The sequence below is a fragment of the Ovis canadensis genome, chromosome 10 (assembly GCF_042477335.2).
Source record: "Ovis canadensis isolate MfBH-ARS-UI-01 breed Bighorn chromosome 10, ARS-UI_OviCan_v2, whole genome shotgun sequence".
In the NCBI taxonomy this organism is placed as follows: domain Eukaryota; kingdom Metazoa; phylum Chordata; class Mammalia; order Artiodactyla; family Bovidae; genus Ovis; species Ovis canadensis.
Genome location: NC_091254.1, coordinates 46,325,924 through 46,344,372, shown reverse-complemented (window position 1 = coordinate 46,344,372; position 18,449 = coordinate 46,325,924). Strand labels below are relative to the sequence as shown.

General features: G+C 48.2%; 1 protein-coding gene across 1 annotated transcript; it reads right to left on the bottom strand.

The window, feature by feature from the left end:
- Positions 1-423: 423 nt before the first annotated feature.
- On the bottom strand, positions 424-9,714 carry URAD (ureidoimidazoline (2-oxo-4-hydroxy-4-carboxy-5-) decarboxylase). Its single transcript, XM_069601669.1, has 2 exons — positions 9,189-9,714; positions 424-1,138 (listed from the first exon to the last, which is right to left on the bottom strand). The coding sequence occupies exons 1-2, from the start codon at positions 9,361-9,363 to the stop codon at positions 801-803; spliced, it is 513 nt and encodes a 170-aa protein (XP_069457770.1). The 5' UTR covers positions 9,364-9,714; the 3' UTR covers positions 424-800.
- Positions 9,715-18,449: the final 8,735 nt, after the last annotated feature.

The following is an 18,449-nucleotide window of genomic DNA, read 5'->3' as shown; positions in this document are numbered from 1 at the left end:
CCTTCTGATGGGTATGACTGAGAGAGAGAGAAAGGTGGTGGGCTCCTGCTGTGTGAGCGGACACGCTAGACACCAGTTCTCTGGGGCTCTGGAACCCCAGGTCCGGCCTCCTCTGGCCAGAACCGATTTTCCTCCGTTCCCCGCTTTATCAGTTCTACAGGGCCCTGGACCTTCAGGCCCATCCAGCTTGGAGAAGCCCCACTCCTAGCCTTCTCTGCCGTCCCCCACCGGGTGCCTCCGCAACGCCGGCCCCCGCGGGGCTCTCTCCCGCCCTCCATCCCCGTAGGCTGCTTTGTCAGTCCCAGCTCAAGCTCCTGTGTTTGTCCAAGTTTCAGAGAGACTCCTTCCACTCTCATGTAAGTGTCGGCGCAGCAACTAAGGTGGGAGAAGAAAAAAAAAAAAAAAAAAGAACAGACAAATCGCTGGAGAATAAAAGATTCCTTTTCTGTCCGTTTTGTTTTGCGGCTGGGGGCATAGCAGGAGAGGGTGCGGGGCCCAAACGAGCTGGATGAGCGCTTTGGAATCCGCATAGGCTGGTGGTGTCAACGGGCCGCAGCGGGAGTGAAGAATTGGAGCAGTGAGCTGGATACATCGGTGGCAAAGCCCGAAACTATCAACAGATATTTTGGCAAAGGGTGCGCGTGTGGGGAGGGGTACAGAAGGGCTCGTTATTCGTGCGACTGTCTCGATTCGCCCCGGCCTCCGTGAGCGGGGGTGGACTCCGTTCTAAGCGCATCGCGCGCGCCCGCGGCCCTGGCGCGTCCCGACTTGCGTCCCGGGGTCCTCCGCTGGCGCGGCCGCTACGGCTGCTCCCCGAGCAGGTCGGCGAGACGCAGGTGGCAGATCTTCTTCACCTCTCCCAAGGCGGTGCGCAGCTCCTGCGCCGGCGGGCACCGCAGCCGGCGCGCCAGCTCGCGGGGCGCGGCCGCCGGGTCGCTGAGGCGCACGGCGAGCACGAAGGGGAAGCCGAAGCGCGTGCGGTACTGCGCGGTGAGCTCGGTGAACCGAAGCCGCTCGGCCGCGCCCAGGTTCTGCAGGCCTGCGGCGCTCTGCTCCCGCTGCGACTCGGCGGAGAGTCGGCCGCACTGCGGCTGGCGGCCCGCCAGCTCCGGGTGGCAGCGCAGGACGCCCTCCTGGCCTGCGGAGAAGCACAGACACAAGGCGGTGGGAGCGCGTTATCGCGCCCCGAAGGGCTTCGGAGAAGAGCAGGGTCCCGGGACGTGATGAGGGGCAGATCGGGGCGCCCAGCGCACCCGCCCCCTCCAGCTCGTCCTGAACCCCGCGCCCCGCCAACCCCGCTTCACTCGGCCTCGGCCGGGGCCCCGGGGGCGGGGCGGGAAGTGACAAGTCTGTCCTTTGAGACCTTGGGGCCAGCAGAGCGGCGGGGAGCGGCCGCGGAGGCTCGGAATTTACGACTTGCTCGGGAGGGAGCGCGGACGCGATAAGGGAACCCGAGCGTTTCGTATCTTTTCAAAGTCCTTTGCTCTCAGGGGGGCTTTGATGTCGGAGAGGGCCGGACACAAGGGCCTGAAGACTTCCTGAAAAAGCCACGGAATGGGTTTCGCTCTGGAAAGGAGAAGGGCGGGGAGGATCCACAGGGATAACATCCTTGGAGCTTGGCAAATAAATGCCCAGGGTTTTGTGACCCTAAGTGTGAGCTCTGGGCTTCTGGAATCAGGCGTGCAAAGAGCTTTGCAGATGATTAACTGCAAAGAAACCCATTTCCAGCCGAATCCTACGGCCCTTTGAACGAAAGTGGCTTCCTCCTTTTAGGAAAACAGCACCACTCACCACCCACCGTCTCTGAGGCTCGTTTCCCTTCTCCCACGGTAGATCTCAAAACAATTCGCGGAGAACAACCTTTCCTGGGAAGGCAGCTTCTCCTCATCCCTGAACACTGGCCTGAAATTGGCCACCCGTGGTGTGAGTCCGGCGATTTCAAGTCCTAATCCAGGGGGGTTTTCCTGAGCCCTAGCCAATCATTTTACTTAGTTCTCTAAAGGGAGATTTAGAATCCGTGGGGCTGGGCAAGATTTCAGATATGCTAAACAGGGAACCCAATGGGAACAATGGGGCTGATGACACCTAGCTTGCTGAGGAGTGGCAAGGATTGGAGACAATTCATTTACCCAAACAGCACCTGATGCTAGCAGTTTTTCAATAAATAGCCATATTACCTGCCCTAGTAAACTCAGTGTAACTGGGCTGCCCTGCGGCTGGAAGTTTCTGTCCCTGGGGCTGAGGACAGGTGTGAGGCTCCTCTGGAAAGAGGGGATCACTGGTCGACTCTTCCTTTAATTAGAGTATAAACTCCCCCTGCTTAAATCTTATAGTTTCTGCCCAATTAAAGGACAACTGGGATTGTTGACTTGTGGACTTGTGCCCTGAGAGGTGGGAGAACTGGGGTGGGGGGAACTTCTGCATTGAAGAGAGGCTTCATCAGAGGCTCAGAAAGGAGTAGGTGACCTGCCCAAGGTCATTGAGCCAGGAAGCTGCCTGCGTGGGGCTCCTGGACTCCAAACCACTGGCTTTGGAGCGCTGGCTGCCCCTTCAAGATTGAATGTGGTTTAAAATGAAACTCAGGTCACCAGTAATCCCATTTTGGCAATACCCCCCATTTTAGAATATCTCTCCTGGGCCTTGCAAAGCTGGGGCGCTTGGTCCCCGCGTTCAGTGCATCCGGGTGATGTGAAAACATCGGTGATAAAGTCCCTACCTGGGCGCCCCCAGCCCTGGGCTGGAGAGCGGCTGTGCTGTGGAGGCTGCCCAAGCAGCCCTGGGCTGGAGAGCAGCTGTGCTATGGAGGCTGCCCAAGTCTGAGGCTGGGCGCCCCCTGAATCCGCTCCACACCCACCCAGTCTGGACCGCCCCCCCCAAATGGGCGTGGGCAGCGGGGGGTCTGGGAGGCTCACAGGCCCTGACCGCAGGCCCGCCCTGCACCCCTCCTTGTTTATTCAGATTTTCAAAGGGGTGAGGAGGTAAGGGGGCCAAGACCCCGTCTTCTCACTGAACAACTCAGCGTCCCCCCCACGCCACCCTCCCCTCATTTCTTACTCTGCAGAGGCCTGGCTCCAGCGCAGGGAACGAGGTTATTGCTAGGAGGACCTGGCCAGGGATTGGTTCTGTCCCCCGGTGGCGTGGCCCCAAGCAGAACCCCGGTCCTGTGGGTGGCCGCCCGCATCCCAGACCTGCCTCTTCTTTCTGGCCCTGACACCTGGCTTCTCACTCTGTTGGGCTCTTCCCTCTCTTGAAAACATCACCTGGGGTTAATGTTTGCCCAGTACTGAGCATGTTTTCCGATGGTGGCGGGAGACAAGGGGGATGAGAGAAGCACAGAGCAAAGAGAAGAAAAGAGATCAGAAAAGAGGATTTACACACACACACACACACACACACACACACAGAGCCCTCAAATGTAGGTAAAAGAAGATGGTGTGAGGAGGCAGCCAGGGAATGGTAGCTCTGGAGAAATAGAACCTGAGCCCGTTGAGCCGAGGACTCCATCTTTATTGCCCCAAACCACTGATATGCCCCTTCCAATCCTTCCTGCCAGACAGCTCTGTCCCTCCTCCAGCGCTGCATCCCCAGCTGGGGCATCCCCTATTGTGTTAAGCCCCAATAGGAGGCTGGAAACCATGCCTGGGTACTCCCCACCTCCCCACCTCAGCCCTGCAGTCCTCCTACATGGAGTGCCCAAACCTGGCTGGGTGTCTCACTTCAGGCCTTTCAGTACTGTCTGTCCTTCAGTCTCTCCTAAAATCTAAGACAGCACTGCCTCTGCCATTGGCATGGGATGGTCTGGAGATGCAGGTGTGGATAGGCATTATTTGCTGCGACCACAGACCAAGAATCTCTGCCCCTTGAAGAGTTCCTGGCATGGAGCCGACAGTCCTCATTTTATTAGCAGACAGTGGCGGCTGCTGAAGAGCAGGCGGTTGGCCTGGAAGCCCATCAGTGTCCTCCAGCATCCCCACACTGTCCCAGCTGGTGTGCCCACCCTCCTGTCCCGTGCATGGCCTGGGCCAGCCTCTCTCTCCACTTGTGTTCTGGGAGCCAGCACCTCCTTCCACGTCAAAGGCTACGATTTCAACCATCAATCCCCCTGCCCGCCCACCATCACTGCCACTTCATCAATACACAAACCGACCCTAGAAGCACTCAACCCCTAAAGAAAACAAGCGCCCTCTCTTGATTGCCTGTGGTCCTCTAGTTCCTCCCTGTGTCTCTACTCCTCCTCACAGCACAGCTGCTCCTGGGGACTGTCTCCTGGGCATCTCCACTTCCTCTCCCCGCCTCCCAGGCTCACCCCATCACACTTCCAGCCCCACCAGCCTGCCAGGCTGCACTTCTCAGGTCATAGGCAACGACAGCTTGCTCAAGCCAACAGCCAGTGCTCTGGCCTCTTCTCTCTCAGCCTCTTGGCAGCATGTCATGTGGTCGGCCCTCTCTCCTTGGAAGATTCCCATCATCACTTCTTCTCATCACTGGCCCAGATCAGCGACACAAGTGCTCCCGGACTCAGTCCTCACACCTCCTCCTTTCTGATTCACACAGATGCCCTAAGCGTTCTCATCTAGCCCCCTAGCTTCAAATGTCATCGATTATTTCATGACACCTGGGTCTAGTCTAGTCCTCAGCTTTTCCCTGAGTTCCTTTGTTATGAGCCAACTGAACACTCAACATTGTCCTCTGGGTGGTTATTTGGTATCTCAGCCTTGCCAAGCTCCCATTCGCCATCCTGTCCTCTCAGTGCTGAACTCATCCCCGTTGCAGAAAACAGATCACCACCCACTCAGCTGCTCATATAGAAAACACAGGTGTTATCCTTCATTTCGGGCTTCCCAGGTGACTCAGTGGTAAAGAATCTGCCTGCCAACGCCGGAGCCACAGGAGACGCAGGTTTGATCCCTGGGTTGGAAAGATCCCCTCGAGAAGGAAATAGCAACCTCTCCAGTCTTCTTGGCTGGAGAATCCCATGGACAGAGGAGCCTGGCGGGCTACAGTCCGTTGGGTCCCAGAGTCAGACACAAGGTAAACAACACAACAATCCTTCATTTCTCTTTGTTTCTGACCTGCCTTCCTGCCACAAATCTATCAAAAACACCTGTTGGCTCTAACTCTAAAATTCGTCCTGAAAATCCAGCCACATCTCTTCATCTCTCCTGCTCCAACCATAGTCCCCCTGACCATCGCCTCTCGATTTTACTGCTGCTGCAGGCCCTCCACCTGACCCCTCTCCTCGCATCCCTCCACTCTCCACCATTCTCCAACCGCCTGGTCTTTCTTGTCACTTAAGAAAGACCTCTTTTATTACATATGTTCTATCCTAATACAAATGTTCTTCTCATAGTCTAGAATTGAAATGATCCTTTTTATGTATGTTAATCCTGCATCTCTTCACTGGAATGTCTGCTCATTGAAGGCAGGGACTTGTCTTGTTCATGGCTTTAACTCCAGGGACAGGGACAGTTCCCCAGGGAAGAGTAGGCACTTAGCAAGTGTTTATTGACTGACACTCTGGGGAGAAAGTGCTGTATATTCTTTGACTGAACGAACACATCATAATAGCCTCGTATAAATACCTTATAGCCTGCATTGAAGGAAGTTATCGGTATCCAACTCTTTGATGCTTTCAACTGCTATCTTCTGAAATAAGTATTGAGTAATGAATCATGGCATAATTGCTATTCTGAAATGCCACAGAAAGATGCATGATTAACTGGTATGACATTTTTATTGCTCTTTGATGTTTAATACAAATCACTATTGAATTTGTTCATTACTGGCCGTGTGTGTGTGCGTGTGTGCGCGCGCGCGTGCCCGCGCAACATGTGAACCTTCTTCCCTTTATTGTTGCCATTCCTCTGGCTTGGGAATCAGGAACTGATTGGCTTGAAAAGGTATTTGGCCAATTAGTTTTGGAGCGAAATATTAGTCCTATACTGCCACCTACTGGTCAGTAATCACCATAGTAAACGAATAGTCAACCTTTGCTTACTCTTGAAACAGAATTTTCATTTTTCTTTAAATGGTAGAGGGTTTTCTTAGATCATCTAAAATTAATCCTTGACCAGATAGATCGTCATAACCTGAACATATCTATAAGGTCCCTTTTAGTTTTAGGATTCAAAGACTCTGTTACACCCAGTTTGTTGTTTACTATCTAAGGAGTAAGTTGTTCCCAATGGCTCAGCGGAAAGAATCTGCCTGCAATGCAGGAAGAAATGGGTTCAATCTCTGGGTCAGGAAGATCCAGGGAATGGCAACCCACTCTAGTATTCTTGCCTGGGGAATTTCACGGACCGAGGAGCTTGGGGGGCTATAGTCTACGGGGTTGTGAGCAAACATTTAAGAATAAAAGCTAGACTTTTACTTGATTATTTTAAAAACTAGGGAGGGGACTTCCCTGGCAGTCAATGGTGGGGACTTCACCTTCCAACACATGGGGTGTGGGTTTGATCCCTGGTTGGGGAGCTAGGATCCCGTATGCCTCTTGGCCAAAAAGCCAGAACACAAACAACAGAGGCAATATAGTAACAAATTCAATAAAGACTTTTAAAATGGTCCACATTAAAAAAAAAAAAAAAACTTAAAAAAATCAAAACCAGCAAGTTCCCTGGTGGGATTCTGGATTTTCACTGCTGCTGCCCGGGGTTCAATCCCTGACCTGGGAATTGAGATCCTGCAAGTCAAGAAATGTAGCCAAGAAAAAAAAAAAAGATAAAAAATAATAATAATAAAAATAAAACCCCACATCAAGCATTAACGTTACTGAATAAATCAGTGAATGAATAGATGAAGTCCCTAGAAACTGTTTCTAGATTTTGCCTTTGAATTTCCAGAAAATTCTTCAAAAGCTGTTGGGTTATCAGGGTTTGTCTCAGTTTTCTTATCTGTAAAATGGGGATACTAATGATAATCCTTATTTTATAGGATTATTATGAGGATTAAGGGAGTTAGTAAATGCCAAATGTTGGGAAAGGTGCTTGAAAGATAGCAATAGTAAGGGGAAAATGCATTTTAGGGGCTATCATCATTATTTCCACCACTAACTCTGCTTGCTTAATACTATGAAGATGATTAGATAGGAGGAAGGTGATTAGAGAGGGCTGCACTCCCAGCTGCCCCAGGCAAGTGTGGCCACCAGCACAGGGCTGAGAAGCAAGCTCTACCAGCAGGGAGGTCCCTCAAAGAACTGCCTGGAGTGCAGAAGCAAGCAAACGCCCAGGTGGCTCCAACTCCCTCCAGTGGTTTTGTCCCACTGACCTGCTTCGAAAGTCACCCCAGTTAAAGTGTGTGGGGAAGGGTAATGCCGGGCACCACCATCTTCCAACATCCCCTTAGGAACGATTTCATTCATTCCCGTGGCAAATCTTGATCATATTCCAGTGTTCTGAAATATGATCCCACGGGGTGGGATGGGAGTCTGACACTGGCCCAGATACAGTTTGCAGCCTCACGTTTGCAGCCAGCTGGGCTGCAGCGGGGTGTGTGGGGGCTGCGGGTTCAGCTTTGGGCAGGCAGTGGGTGAGGGTCAACAGGGCCCCTACATTCCTACTTGCAGCAGGTGTGGGATCTAGTTCCCCGATCAGGGATCAAACCTGGGGTCCCCCTGCACTGGGAGCTCAGAGTCTTCACCACTGGACCGCTGGGAAGTCAGGGCCTCCACATTCCTGTCAGCTTGGCTTAATCCCTCATCCTCCCCTCTTCCTGAATGTACCTAAAATGAAATAAAGGAGCCCCTTGTTTGGGAGGCTCCCTTTGACCTCTGGAAACCTTGCCGGGCCGGGTGTCGGAGCCCTGGGCTCACAGGCCAGGACTGTTGTGCAGAAGAGCGCCGTGCCCACAGCCCAGCTCCCTGTGGAAGCCCCTCTGTGAAGATAGCCTGTCCCCTCGAGGTCCCCTCAGCCAGTCCAGGCTTCTCCAGGGACCTTGAGGACAGCCTGGGAGACAGCCTTGGCCGCTGACCTTTGGCCTGTGAACCCCTGGGAGGCTGTGTGTCCTCCTGACTCGCCCACAAACTTCCCTCTTCTCCCCATCTTACACCCCCAAGGGCCTCCTTTTCTCTCTCCACCCAGAGGAAATCGGCATTTTCTACCCCTTTCTCCAGAGGGATTTCTTCAGACTTTTGTCGTTCCCCCTCTACCTCACACCCACAGGGAGCTGCTGACCTGAGGGACTTTACTTTCCTCAGCCGCCTAGTCCAAACCGGCCCTTTCTGGTAAAACGTCAGCCATTCTCTCTTCCCCCCCAGGCTCCTCAGATAGTCTGATACGGAGCGGTCTCCTCTCTTGCATAAGGGACATTCCCAAAGCCAATGCAGGGCTGAGGTGGGGCGGGGCAGGGGGACACTAGCCTGACCTTTGGTCCCTGAGCAGCTTTGAGGCCAGAGGAGGTGGCTGCCTCCTCTTTCCTGGTAACCCCAGAGCTTTAATATTTAACAGCCAGTTTACCTGAGCCAATGAACCTTCTTTCACTCTACTGTCCACTTAACACTGCAAGGGTTTGACTCTCTTTTGCAAAAGTCTGAAGAAACTCACCAAGCCTTACAGCAAAAACAAGTAAATGTGTATACCCGGGATAAGCGACTAGGCTCAAACATCTCAAAACAGTTTGATAAAAGAAAGAAGTAGACTCCCAGATGAGAAAACTAGAGGTTACCAGTGGGGAGGGGAGGGGAGGCGGGAGGGGCATGATGGATGGGGGAGGGGAGGCTGAGACAACTGGGTCTAAGATCCGCTCGGGAATATATCATACAAGACTGAGACTATAGCCAATATTTTGTAATAACTAAATGGAAAGTAACCTTTAAAAATTGTGTTTAAAAATCCAAAACAGCCACAAGACCTCCCCTCCCCCCATTTTAAAAGAAATGTTTTTTGGCCACACTATGGCTTGTGGGACGAGTTTGAGTAAGCTCCAGGAGTTGGTGATGGACAGCGAAGGGGGTGTGCTGTAGTCCATGGGGTCGCAAAGAGTCAGACATGACTGAGTGACGGAACTGAACTGAACTGAACTGATGGCTTGTGGGATCTTAGCTCCCCAATCAGGGTTCAAACCCAGGCCCTTCACAGTGAAACCTGAGTCTTAACCACTGGACCACCAGGGAATTCCCTCCCCTATCTTTTTGATAAGCACACCTGAAATCCCTCTGTGGAGGCTCTCAGTGTCCAACCCCAAAGCCTTACCTGACAATGGAAGACCATCAATAAAGGCAAAAAAGTGCTTCTCTAAATCTCCCAAGCCAGAGAATGGGCGCTTGGACCAAACTGCGGCTGCGATCAGAGGACATCTCTCGATGACGTTTCCGAACACATCCACAAATTCTCCGAAGCCCATGGAGTTGACCTTCTCAATGTCCATGGCGTGTGCTCCAGCGGCGGTGGCAGGACTGGGCTCTCCTCTGGGTGAGTGACTGACACGTCTCTGCTCGTCGAATTATATTTGCTGAATGCACAGGCTTGGTTTTTTTTTTTTTTTTTTTTGCAACACCAGCTTGGCATGTTTTAAATGCCTCTGGGAAAAGCAGAGATCCAGAGTTCTTGTGCAATCAACAAACACAGGCTTAAGGTCTAATCCAGCGAGCAGAGATCTTGCAGAGGGGGAAACATGTCCAGCGAAACTCTTCCCACCATCCAAGCAGGCAGAGGCCATATTCAGCCTCAGCATTCAAGCCAGTTAGCCTTCTGGTGCCATTAACATTTTAGCCTGCCCGCTTACTGTATTTGTTTCATGACTGAAGAACTGACAGCAAAGAAGTCAAGGAACTTTGCTTTTCAAAGAGGGTAAGTCTGGTGCCAGAAGTACCATCATTACAGGCCATGTCTTCAAATACGGAGGAAGATAAATATGTATAGCAACACACACACACACACACACACACACACACACACACACAGCTTCCCTGGTAGCTCAGTTGGTAAAGAATCAACCCACAATGATACAGGAGATTGCCTGCAATGTAAGAGACCCAGGTTCGATCCCTGGGTTGGGAAGCTTCCCTGGATATGGAAATGGCAACCCACTCCAGTATTCTTGCCTGGAGAATCCCACGGACAGAGGAGCCTGACAGGCTACGGTCCACGGGGTCGCAAAGGGTCAGAGGTGACTTAGTGACTAAACAACAATCATATGCATGTGTGTGTGTGTGTGTGTGTGTGTGTGGTGGGATGGCTAAGTTGTGTTCAACTCTTTGCAACCTCATAGACTGTAGCCTGACAGGCTCCTCTGTTTATGACATTTCCCTTGCTCGAGTGGGTTGCCAACTCCTTCTCCAGGATCCTCCTGACCCAGGGATCGAACCCATGTCTCCTGCATTGGCAGGCGGGTTCTTTACCACTGAACCACCAGGGAAGCCGATATATATGATATGTATTGCCTATCATATACGTTGCATAGATATGTGAACACACACTGGATCCTGTATCATGTGTGAAGTTTTAGGCAGGCAGCCCAGTGTGGAGGGCCTGGTCCCAGGAGAGCTTGGATCCAGGCTCTGCCCCCTACTGGTTGGCATTCATCAAGTTATTAAACTTTTCTGAACCTCAGTTTCTTCGTCTGTAAAGTAGACATAATACAAGTATTTGCCTGATGGGATTTTTGCAAAGATAAAGCAAGTTAACTTAGCAGTGTTCCTGTTAACATCGCACTACAGAGGTGTCGGCTGATACAATGTTGACTGCACGAAGTCTGCAGAGGACCAGCCACAGAACTTCCTCTGCCGTCCCTTCTGCCACCAGAGCCAACACAGCCCTTTCCTGTCCCCGCAGGTTCCCTGCAGACAGCCTGACAGCCAGTGTGAATTTCTTTCCGATCTCCCCCCCGGCGCCCTCAAAGCTGACTGTCGGGAAGGGAGGGTAAGGTCTGTCCAGCAACCGCCCCCCCAGTCCCTTGCAACCGTCGAAAGTCTTATCTCCTTCCCAGTCCCCAGAGTGAGCAGAGGAGTGGGGAACTGAAGACGGAGCAGAAGGCAAAGGAGAAAGGGTTCCCCTCCCTATGCATGACCCTTACCTTCCTCCGCCTGTTATTCTGCACACAAAGGGTCCTTCCTCCCCACCAAGCCCCAGGCACTAGCAGCCTGGGCCTGGAGCCTGGCGGCTCTCAGCTCCTCTGAAGCAGTGGGAGAGATAGACATCTGAATTTGCAAGTGGAAACTTCTTAGCTCATGGAAATGCTGATATGCACAGTGGGATGGGCCTTGCATTTGGGGCAGAGACCAGGAGCCTAACCTTTTATTTGGTGTTATCTGTTGTATAACAATGGAACTCCAAACAGCCCACTAACATAGGAAGCCTTAAGGTTAAGGTATTAAACAGTCCTGGACAGTGAAGCAACCGACTTCCCAGGTGGTGCAGTGGTAAAGAATCCACCTGCCGATGCAGGAGATGTAGGAGACACAAGAGATCCCCTAGAGGAGGGCATGGCAACCCACTCAGTATCCTTGCCTGGAGAATCCCATGAACATAGGAGCCTGGCAAGCTATAGTCCATGGGGTCACAAACAGTTGGGCACGACTGAGCACAAAACCCACAAAAATCCAACCAGATTCCTAATATGGAACCTGGCCAGCCAGGCCACAGAAGGACCCTGGGCTCTGTTAATCCTGTCTGACTCCTCCAGTCAAATTGAAGAAATGTAAAGTGGCCAGAGGTCAGGCCATTCTCACCCTAGCAAAAAGTTAAGTTACTGAACTGTACAGTATACATAAGGGAATTGTATGTTATTTGAATTACATATCGATAAAGCAGTTATTTTCTTTTTAAATTTTACATTATTGATTTATTTTTCAAGATTTTTAAAATATGGACCATTTTAAAACACTTTATTAAATTTGTCACAGTATTTCTTCTGTTTTATGATTTGGTTTTTTTGGCCTCAAGACATGTATGATCTTTGCTCCCCAACCAGGGATTAAACGGGCAACCTCTGCATTGGCAGGTGAAGTCTTAACCACTGGACCATCAGGAGCATTCCAAAGATGTTATTTTCTAAACTTAATTTATAGAGAGATGTAGCTTCATAATTTCCATTTAACCTGTAAGATATGATTTTCTCATGTCCTGGGCTGAATGTATTCTTGTATCTGACTTTAGTATAATTTTTCTTTTAAGGTAAGAGACTTTTAGCAGTCCATGGAGAAAATTCTTAAACAGTCAAATTTTTCTTTCTTTCTTTTTTTTTTTAGTTTAACTGTTTCAAGCATCTGTTCCCTTCAGTGACAACCCTTATGTTTTCTTGAGCAGAGCTTAGGGAGATGATTTTTTTTTTCTTCCAAAAATATTTTTTTGGATAGGGCAGACGTTTTCTCAATAGAATATACCAGAAAGGCAAATTGCTTTCCAGAACCTACTTTTAAAATTTGAGGCAAATTGGGAGTTGGAGTTCCTGTGATCCTCCTCTTACCAGACTCCTTCCATTGGCTGAGCTGAAGCAATGTGAAATTCTGGCTGAAGGAGCCCAGAGTAGTCGCTGAGGCCATGAGGAAGCGGCAGGCATGGGGGATGGGTCAGGTCTGCAGTTAGTATCTCGGTGGAGCCAACTAAGTGACTTAACCTGCTCAAGCTTAAGCTTTGGTTTCACTGTTAAACTGTCACAGAACAAGCTCCTACCAGCCAGTTTGTTAAATGAGAAAATCCATGTGACACCTTCAGCACAGCTCTGGAATAGTGTTATGGACAAATCAGTATAATATACAGAATTTATCAGAGTGAACCTTGAGGACATTATGTTATGAAAAGACATATACTGCATGATGCCATTTATATAAAGTTCCCAGAGTAGCCCAGTTCAGAAGAGCAGAAAGCAGGACATGCTGCCAGGGGTTGGGGGTTGGGGGTTGGGGGGGACACAGAGAATAGGGAGTCAGTGTCTAAGGCGGACAGCTTTGGTCTGAGAAGATGAAAAAGTTCTGGAAATGATGGTGAGAATGGTTGCTCAGCAATGTGAATGTAATTAATACCACTCAGCTGTACACTGAAAGATGGCTAAAAGGTATATACACTACTATATATGAAATAAAGAAATCAGGACCTACTTATAGCACTGGGAACTATATTTAATATTTTGTAATAACCTATGATAGAAAAGAATCTGAAGAATATCATATCTATAGCTAAGTCACTTTGCTGTACACCTCAAATTAATACAACATTGCTAATCAACCATTCTCTAATATAAAATAAAAAATAAATTCAAAAAAGAATATATATACATATACATATGTACGTAGCTGAGTCACTTTCTTGCACACCTGAAACTAAGGCATTGTAAATCAACTATACATCAGTTTAAAAAGTGGCTCAAGTGGTAAATTTTATATTATGTATATTTTACTGCAGAAAAAGATCATCAGAGACTTTTCTGCCTCTTTAAGATAATTGGAATTTCAATACATGTTGGGTCTCGAGGAGCTAAAAACTATATGCTTTTCCAGATGATAACTGCCCCTCTTTTTTTTTTTTTTTTTTCGTGTTGCTGAGGGTGGTGCAGACAGTTGTTGTCTTGTCGCTAAGATGTGTTTGCCTCTTTGTGACTTCCTGGACCGTAGCCTGCCAGGCTTCTCTGTCCATGGGACTCTCCAGGCAAGAGTACTGGAGCGGGCTGCCATTTCCTCCTCCAGTGTATCTTCCCGACTCAGGGATCGAACCTGTCTCTTCTACGTCACCTGCTTCGACAGGCAGGTTCTTTACCACTGAGCCATCTGGGAAAACAAATGTTAATTCTGACAAGTCACTTATTCAGATGAAAAGGATAGTGGGCGTGGCAGGTGGGTTCAGACAAATGCTATGGAGCCGGTGGTCCTTCATGAAGAGCTGAAGAGTGAGAAGAAAGATCAGGAAGGAACACAAGGGGTGGGAGGAGGGCTGAGGTGGTAATGAGGTCACCTAGTCATCTTCTGGCTACAGACCAGCCCCTCGGGGTATTTCTCTTCCTCCTGGAAATCTCTAAGAAACAGAGCCTTTGTTTTGAGGACAGGAAGCCAGTCCAGGCTCAGACAACACGAAGCAGAGCAGGTGCTCCAAGATATGGTCAGAAGTACATGCTGGGGCAGATGAATGCAAGGTGTAGAAGGCAGTGGTAAATTCCAGGTCCCAGGAGACAGCCTGACCCCAGGCTGCTCCACTACTGGTGTAAATAATGCACATAAAATGGACCGTCATTCCCACAGTAGGTGAATAAACGAAGTCATCTGCATAGAGGGTTAGTCTTCCCTCTAATCAGCCGGTTGGCTTTTTCTTTAATTCTGCTTCTTAAAATTTGCTCTTTCGGAGGCAGGCTGGGGTACTGGCAGGCTGCCGTGATGAAAACAGTAGTGCCAGGGTGCCACCTACTGGCAAGACTCCTGCACGGGCTGGGAGGCAGGGGCTGATCAGAAGGGAGCAACACCCCGGCCCCAAACTCTGGGGATCATTAATTGTATCCTGACACTTTTTAAAATGTGTAGTCATGTCCAGAACGAAACTTGACCCAAATGAAAACTGACTTTGTGCTAAGAGCTGGGTTTAAAAAGAATCTAATTTCATTTTCCCTTAAGAGATTATTTATTTTTTTATCCATTCAGCCAGTCTTTGTCTTTTGGTTGGGGCATTCAACCCGTTTACATTTAAGGTAATTATTGATAAGTATGATCCCGTTGGAGAGCTGGTTTGGTGGTGCTGAATTCTCTCAGCTCTTGCTTGTCTGTAAAGCTTTTTATTTCCCCCTCATATTTGAATGAAATCCTTGCTGGGTACAGTAATCTGGGCTGTAGGTTATTTTCTTTCATCACTTTAAGTATGTCTTGCCGTTTCTTCCTGACCTGAAGAGTTTCTATTGAAATATCAGCTGTTATCCTTATGGGAATCCCCTTGTGTGTTATTTGTTGTTTTTCCCTTGCTGCTTTTAATATTTGTTCTTTGTGTTTGATCTTTGTTAATTTGATTAATATGTGTCTTGGGGTGTTTCGCCTTGGGTTTATCCTGTTTGGGACTCTCTGGGTTTCTTGGACTTGGGTGATTATTTCCTTCCCCATTGTAGGAAAGTTTTCAACTATTATCTCCTCAAGTATTTTCTCATGGTCTTTCTTTTTGTCTTCTTCTTCTGGGACTCCTATAATTCAAATGTTGGAGCGTTTCATATTGTCCTAGAGGTCTCTGAGATTGTCCTCATTTCTTTTAATTTTTCTTTTTTCCTCTCTGATTCATTTCTTTCTATCATTCTTTCTTCTATTTCACTAATCCTATCTTCTGCCTCCGTTATTCTACTATTTGTTGCATCCAGAGTGTTTCTGATCTCATTTATTGCATTATTCATTATATATTGTGGTCCACTGGAGAAGGGAATGGCAAGCCACTTCAGTATTCTTGCCTTGAGAACCCCATGAACAGTATGAAAAGGCAAAATGATAGGATACCGAAAGATCCTATGATAGGATCCCCAGGTCATTAGGTGCCCAATATGCTACTGGAGATCAGTGGAGAAATAACTCCAGAAAGAATGAAGGGATGGAGCCAAAGCAAAAACAATACCCAGTTGTGGATGGGACTGGTGATAGAAGTAAGATCCGATGCTGTAAAGAGCAATATTGCATAGGAACCTGGAATGTCAGGTCCATGAATCAAGGCAAATTGGAAGTGGTCAAACAAGAGATGGCAAGGGTGAACGTTGACATTCTAGGAATCAGCGAACTAAAATGGACTGGAATGGGTGAATTTAACTCAGATGACCATTACATCTACTACTGCGGGCAGGAACCCCTCAGAAGAAATGGAGTAGCCATCATGGTCAACAAAAGAGTCCGAAATGCAGTACTTGGATGCAATCTCAAAAATGACAGAATGATCTCTGTTGGTTTCCAAGGCAAACCATTCAGTATCACAGTTATCCAAGTCTATGCCCCAACCAGTAACACTGAAGAAACTGAAGTTGAACGGTTTTATGAAGACCTAGAAGACCTTTTAGAACTAACACCCAAAAAAGATGTCCTTCTCATTATAGGGGATTGGAATGCAAAAGTAGGAAGTCAAGAAACACCTGGAGTAACAGGCAAATTTGGCCTTGGAATGTGGAATGAAGCAGGGCAAAGACTAATAGAGTTTTGCCAAGAAAATGCACTGGTCATAGCAAACACCCTCTTCCAACAACACAAGAGAAGACTGTACACATGGACATCACCAGATGGTCAACACCAAAATGAGATTGATTATATTTTTGCAGCTGAAGATGGAGAAGCTCTATATAGTCAACAAAAACAAGACCAGGAGCTGACTGTGGCTCAGATCATGAACTCCTTATTACCAAATTCAGACTCAAATTGAAGAAAGTAGGGAAAACCAGTAGACCATTCAGGTATGACCTAAATCAAATCCCTTATGATTATACAGTGGAAGTGAGAAATAGATTTAAGGGTCTAGATCTGATAGAGTGCCTGATGAACTATGGAATGAGGTTTGTGACATTGTACAGTAGATAGGGATCAAGACCATCCCCATGGAAAAGAAATGCAAAAAAGCAAAATGGCTGTCTGGGGAGGCCTTACAAATAGCTGTGAAAAGAAGAGAGGTGAAAAGCAAAGGAGAAAAGGAAAGATATAAGCATCTGAATGCAGAGTTCCAAAGAATAGCAAGAAGAGATAAGAAAGCATTCTTCAGTGATCAATGCAAAGAAATAGAGGAAAAGAACAGAATGGGAAAGACTAGAGATCTCTTTAAGAAAATTAGAGATACCAAGGGAACATTTCATGCAAAGATGGGCTCGATAAAGGACAGAAATGGCATGGACCTAACAGAAGCAGAAGATATTAAGAAGAGGTAGCAAGAATACACAGAAGAACTGTACAAAAAAGATCTTCATGACCCAGATAATCATGATGATGTGATCACTAATCTAGAGCCAGACATCTTGGAATGTGAAGTCAAAAGGGCCTTAGAAAGCATCACTACGAACAAAGCTAGTGGAGGTGATGGAATTCCAGTTGAGCTGTTTCAAATCCTGAAAGATGATGCTGTGAAAGTACTTCACTCAATATGCCAGCAAATTTGGAAAACTCAGCAGTAGCCACAGGACTGGAAAAGGGCAGTTTTCATTCCAATTCCAAGAAAGGCAATGCCAAAGAATGCTCAAACTACAGCACAATTGCACTCATCTCACATGCTAGTAAAGTAATGCTCAAAATTCTCCAAGCCAGGCTTCAGCAATATGTGAACCGTGAACTTCCTGATGTTCAAGCTGGTTTTAGAAAAGGCAGAGGAACCAGAGATCAATTTGCCAATATCTGCTGGATCATGGAAAAAGGAAGAGAGTTCCAGAAAAACATCTATTTCTGCTTTATTGACTATGCCAAAGCCTTTGACTGTGTGGATCACAATAAACTGTGGAAAATTCTGAAAGAGATGGGAATACCAGACCACCTAACCTGCCTCTTGAGAAATCTGTATGCAGGTCAGGAAGCAACAGTTAGAACTGGACATGGAACAACAGACTGGTTCCAAATAGGAAAAGGAGTATGTTAAAGCTGTATATTGTCACCCTGCTTATTTAACTTATATGCAGAGTACATCATGAGAAATGCTGGACTGGAAGAAACACAAGCTGGAATCAAGATTGCCGGGAGAAATATCAATAACCTCAGATATGCAGATGACACCACCCTTATGACAGAAAGTGAAGAGGAACTAAAAAGCCTCCTGATGAAAGTGAAAGAGGACAGTGAAAAGTTGGCTTAAAGCTCAACATTCAGAAAACAAAGATCATGGCATCTGGTCCCATCACTTCATGGCAAATAGATGGGGAAACAGTGGAAACAGTGTCAGACTTTATATTTGGGGGCTCCAAAATCACTGCAGATGGTGATTGCAGCCATGAAATTAAAAGATGCTTACTCCTTGGAAGAAAAGTTATGACCAACCTAGATAGTATATTCAAAAGCAGAGACATTACTTTGCCAACTAAGGTCCACCTAGTCAAGGCTATGGTTTTTCCTGTGGTCATGTATGAATGTGAGAGTTGGACTGTGAAGAAGGCTGAGCGCCAAAGAATTGATGCTTGTGAACTGTGGTGTTGGAGAAGACTCTTGAGAGTCCCTTGGACTGCAAGGAGATCCAACCAGTCCGTTCTGAAGGAGATCAACCCTGAGATTTCTTTGGAAGGAATGATGCTGAAGCTCCAGTACTTTGGCCACCTCATGAGAGTTGACTCATTGGAAAAGACTCTGATGCTGGGGGGATTGGGGGCAGGAGGAGAAGGGGACGACCGAGGATGAGATCGCTGGATGGCATCACGGACTCGAGGGGCGTGAGTCTGAGTGAACTCCAGGAGATGGTGATGGACAGGGAGGCCTGGCGTGCTGCGATTCATGGGGTCGCAAAGAGTCGGACACAACTGAGCGACTGAACTGAACTGAACTGAGGTCCTTGTTAAACCTTTCTTGCATCTTCTCAATCCTTGTCTCCAGGCTATTTATCTGTGATTCC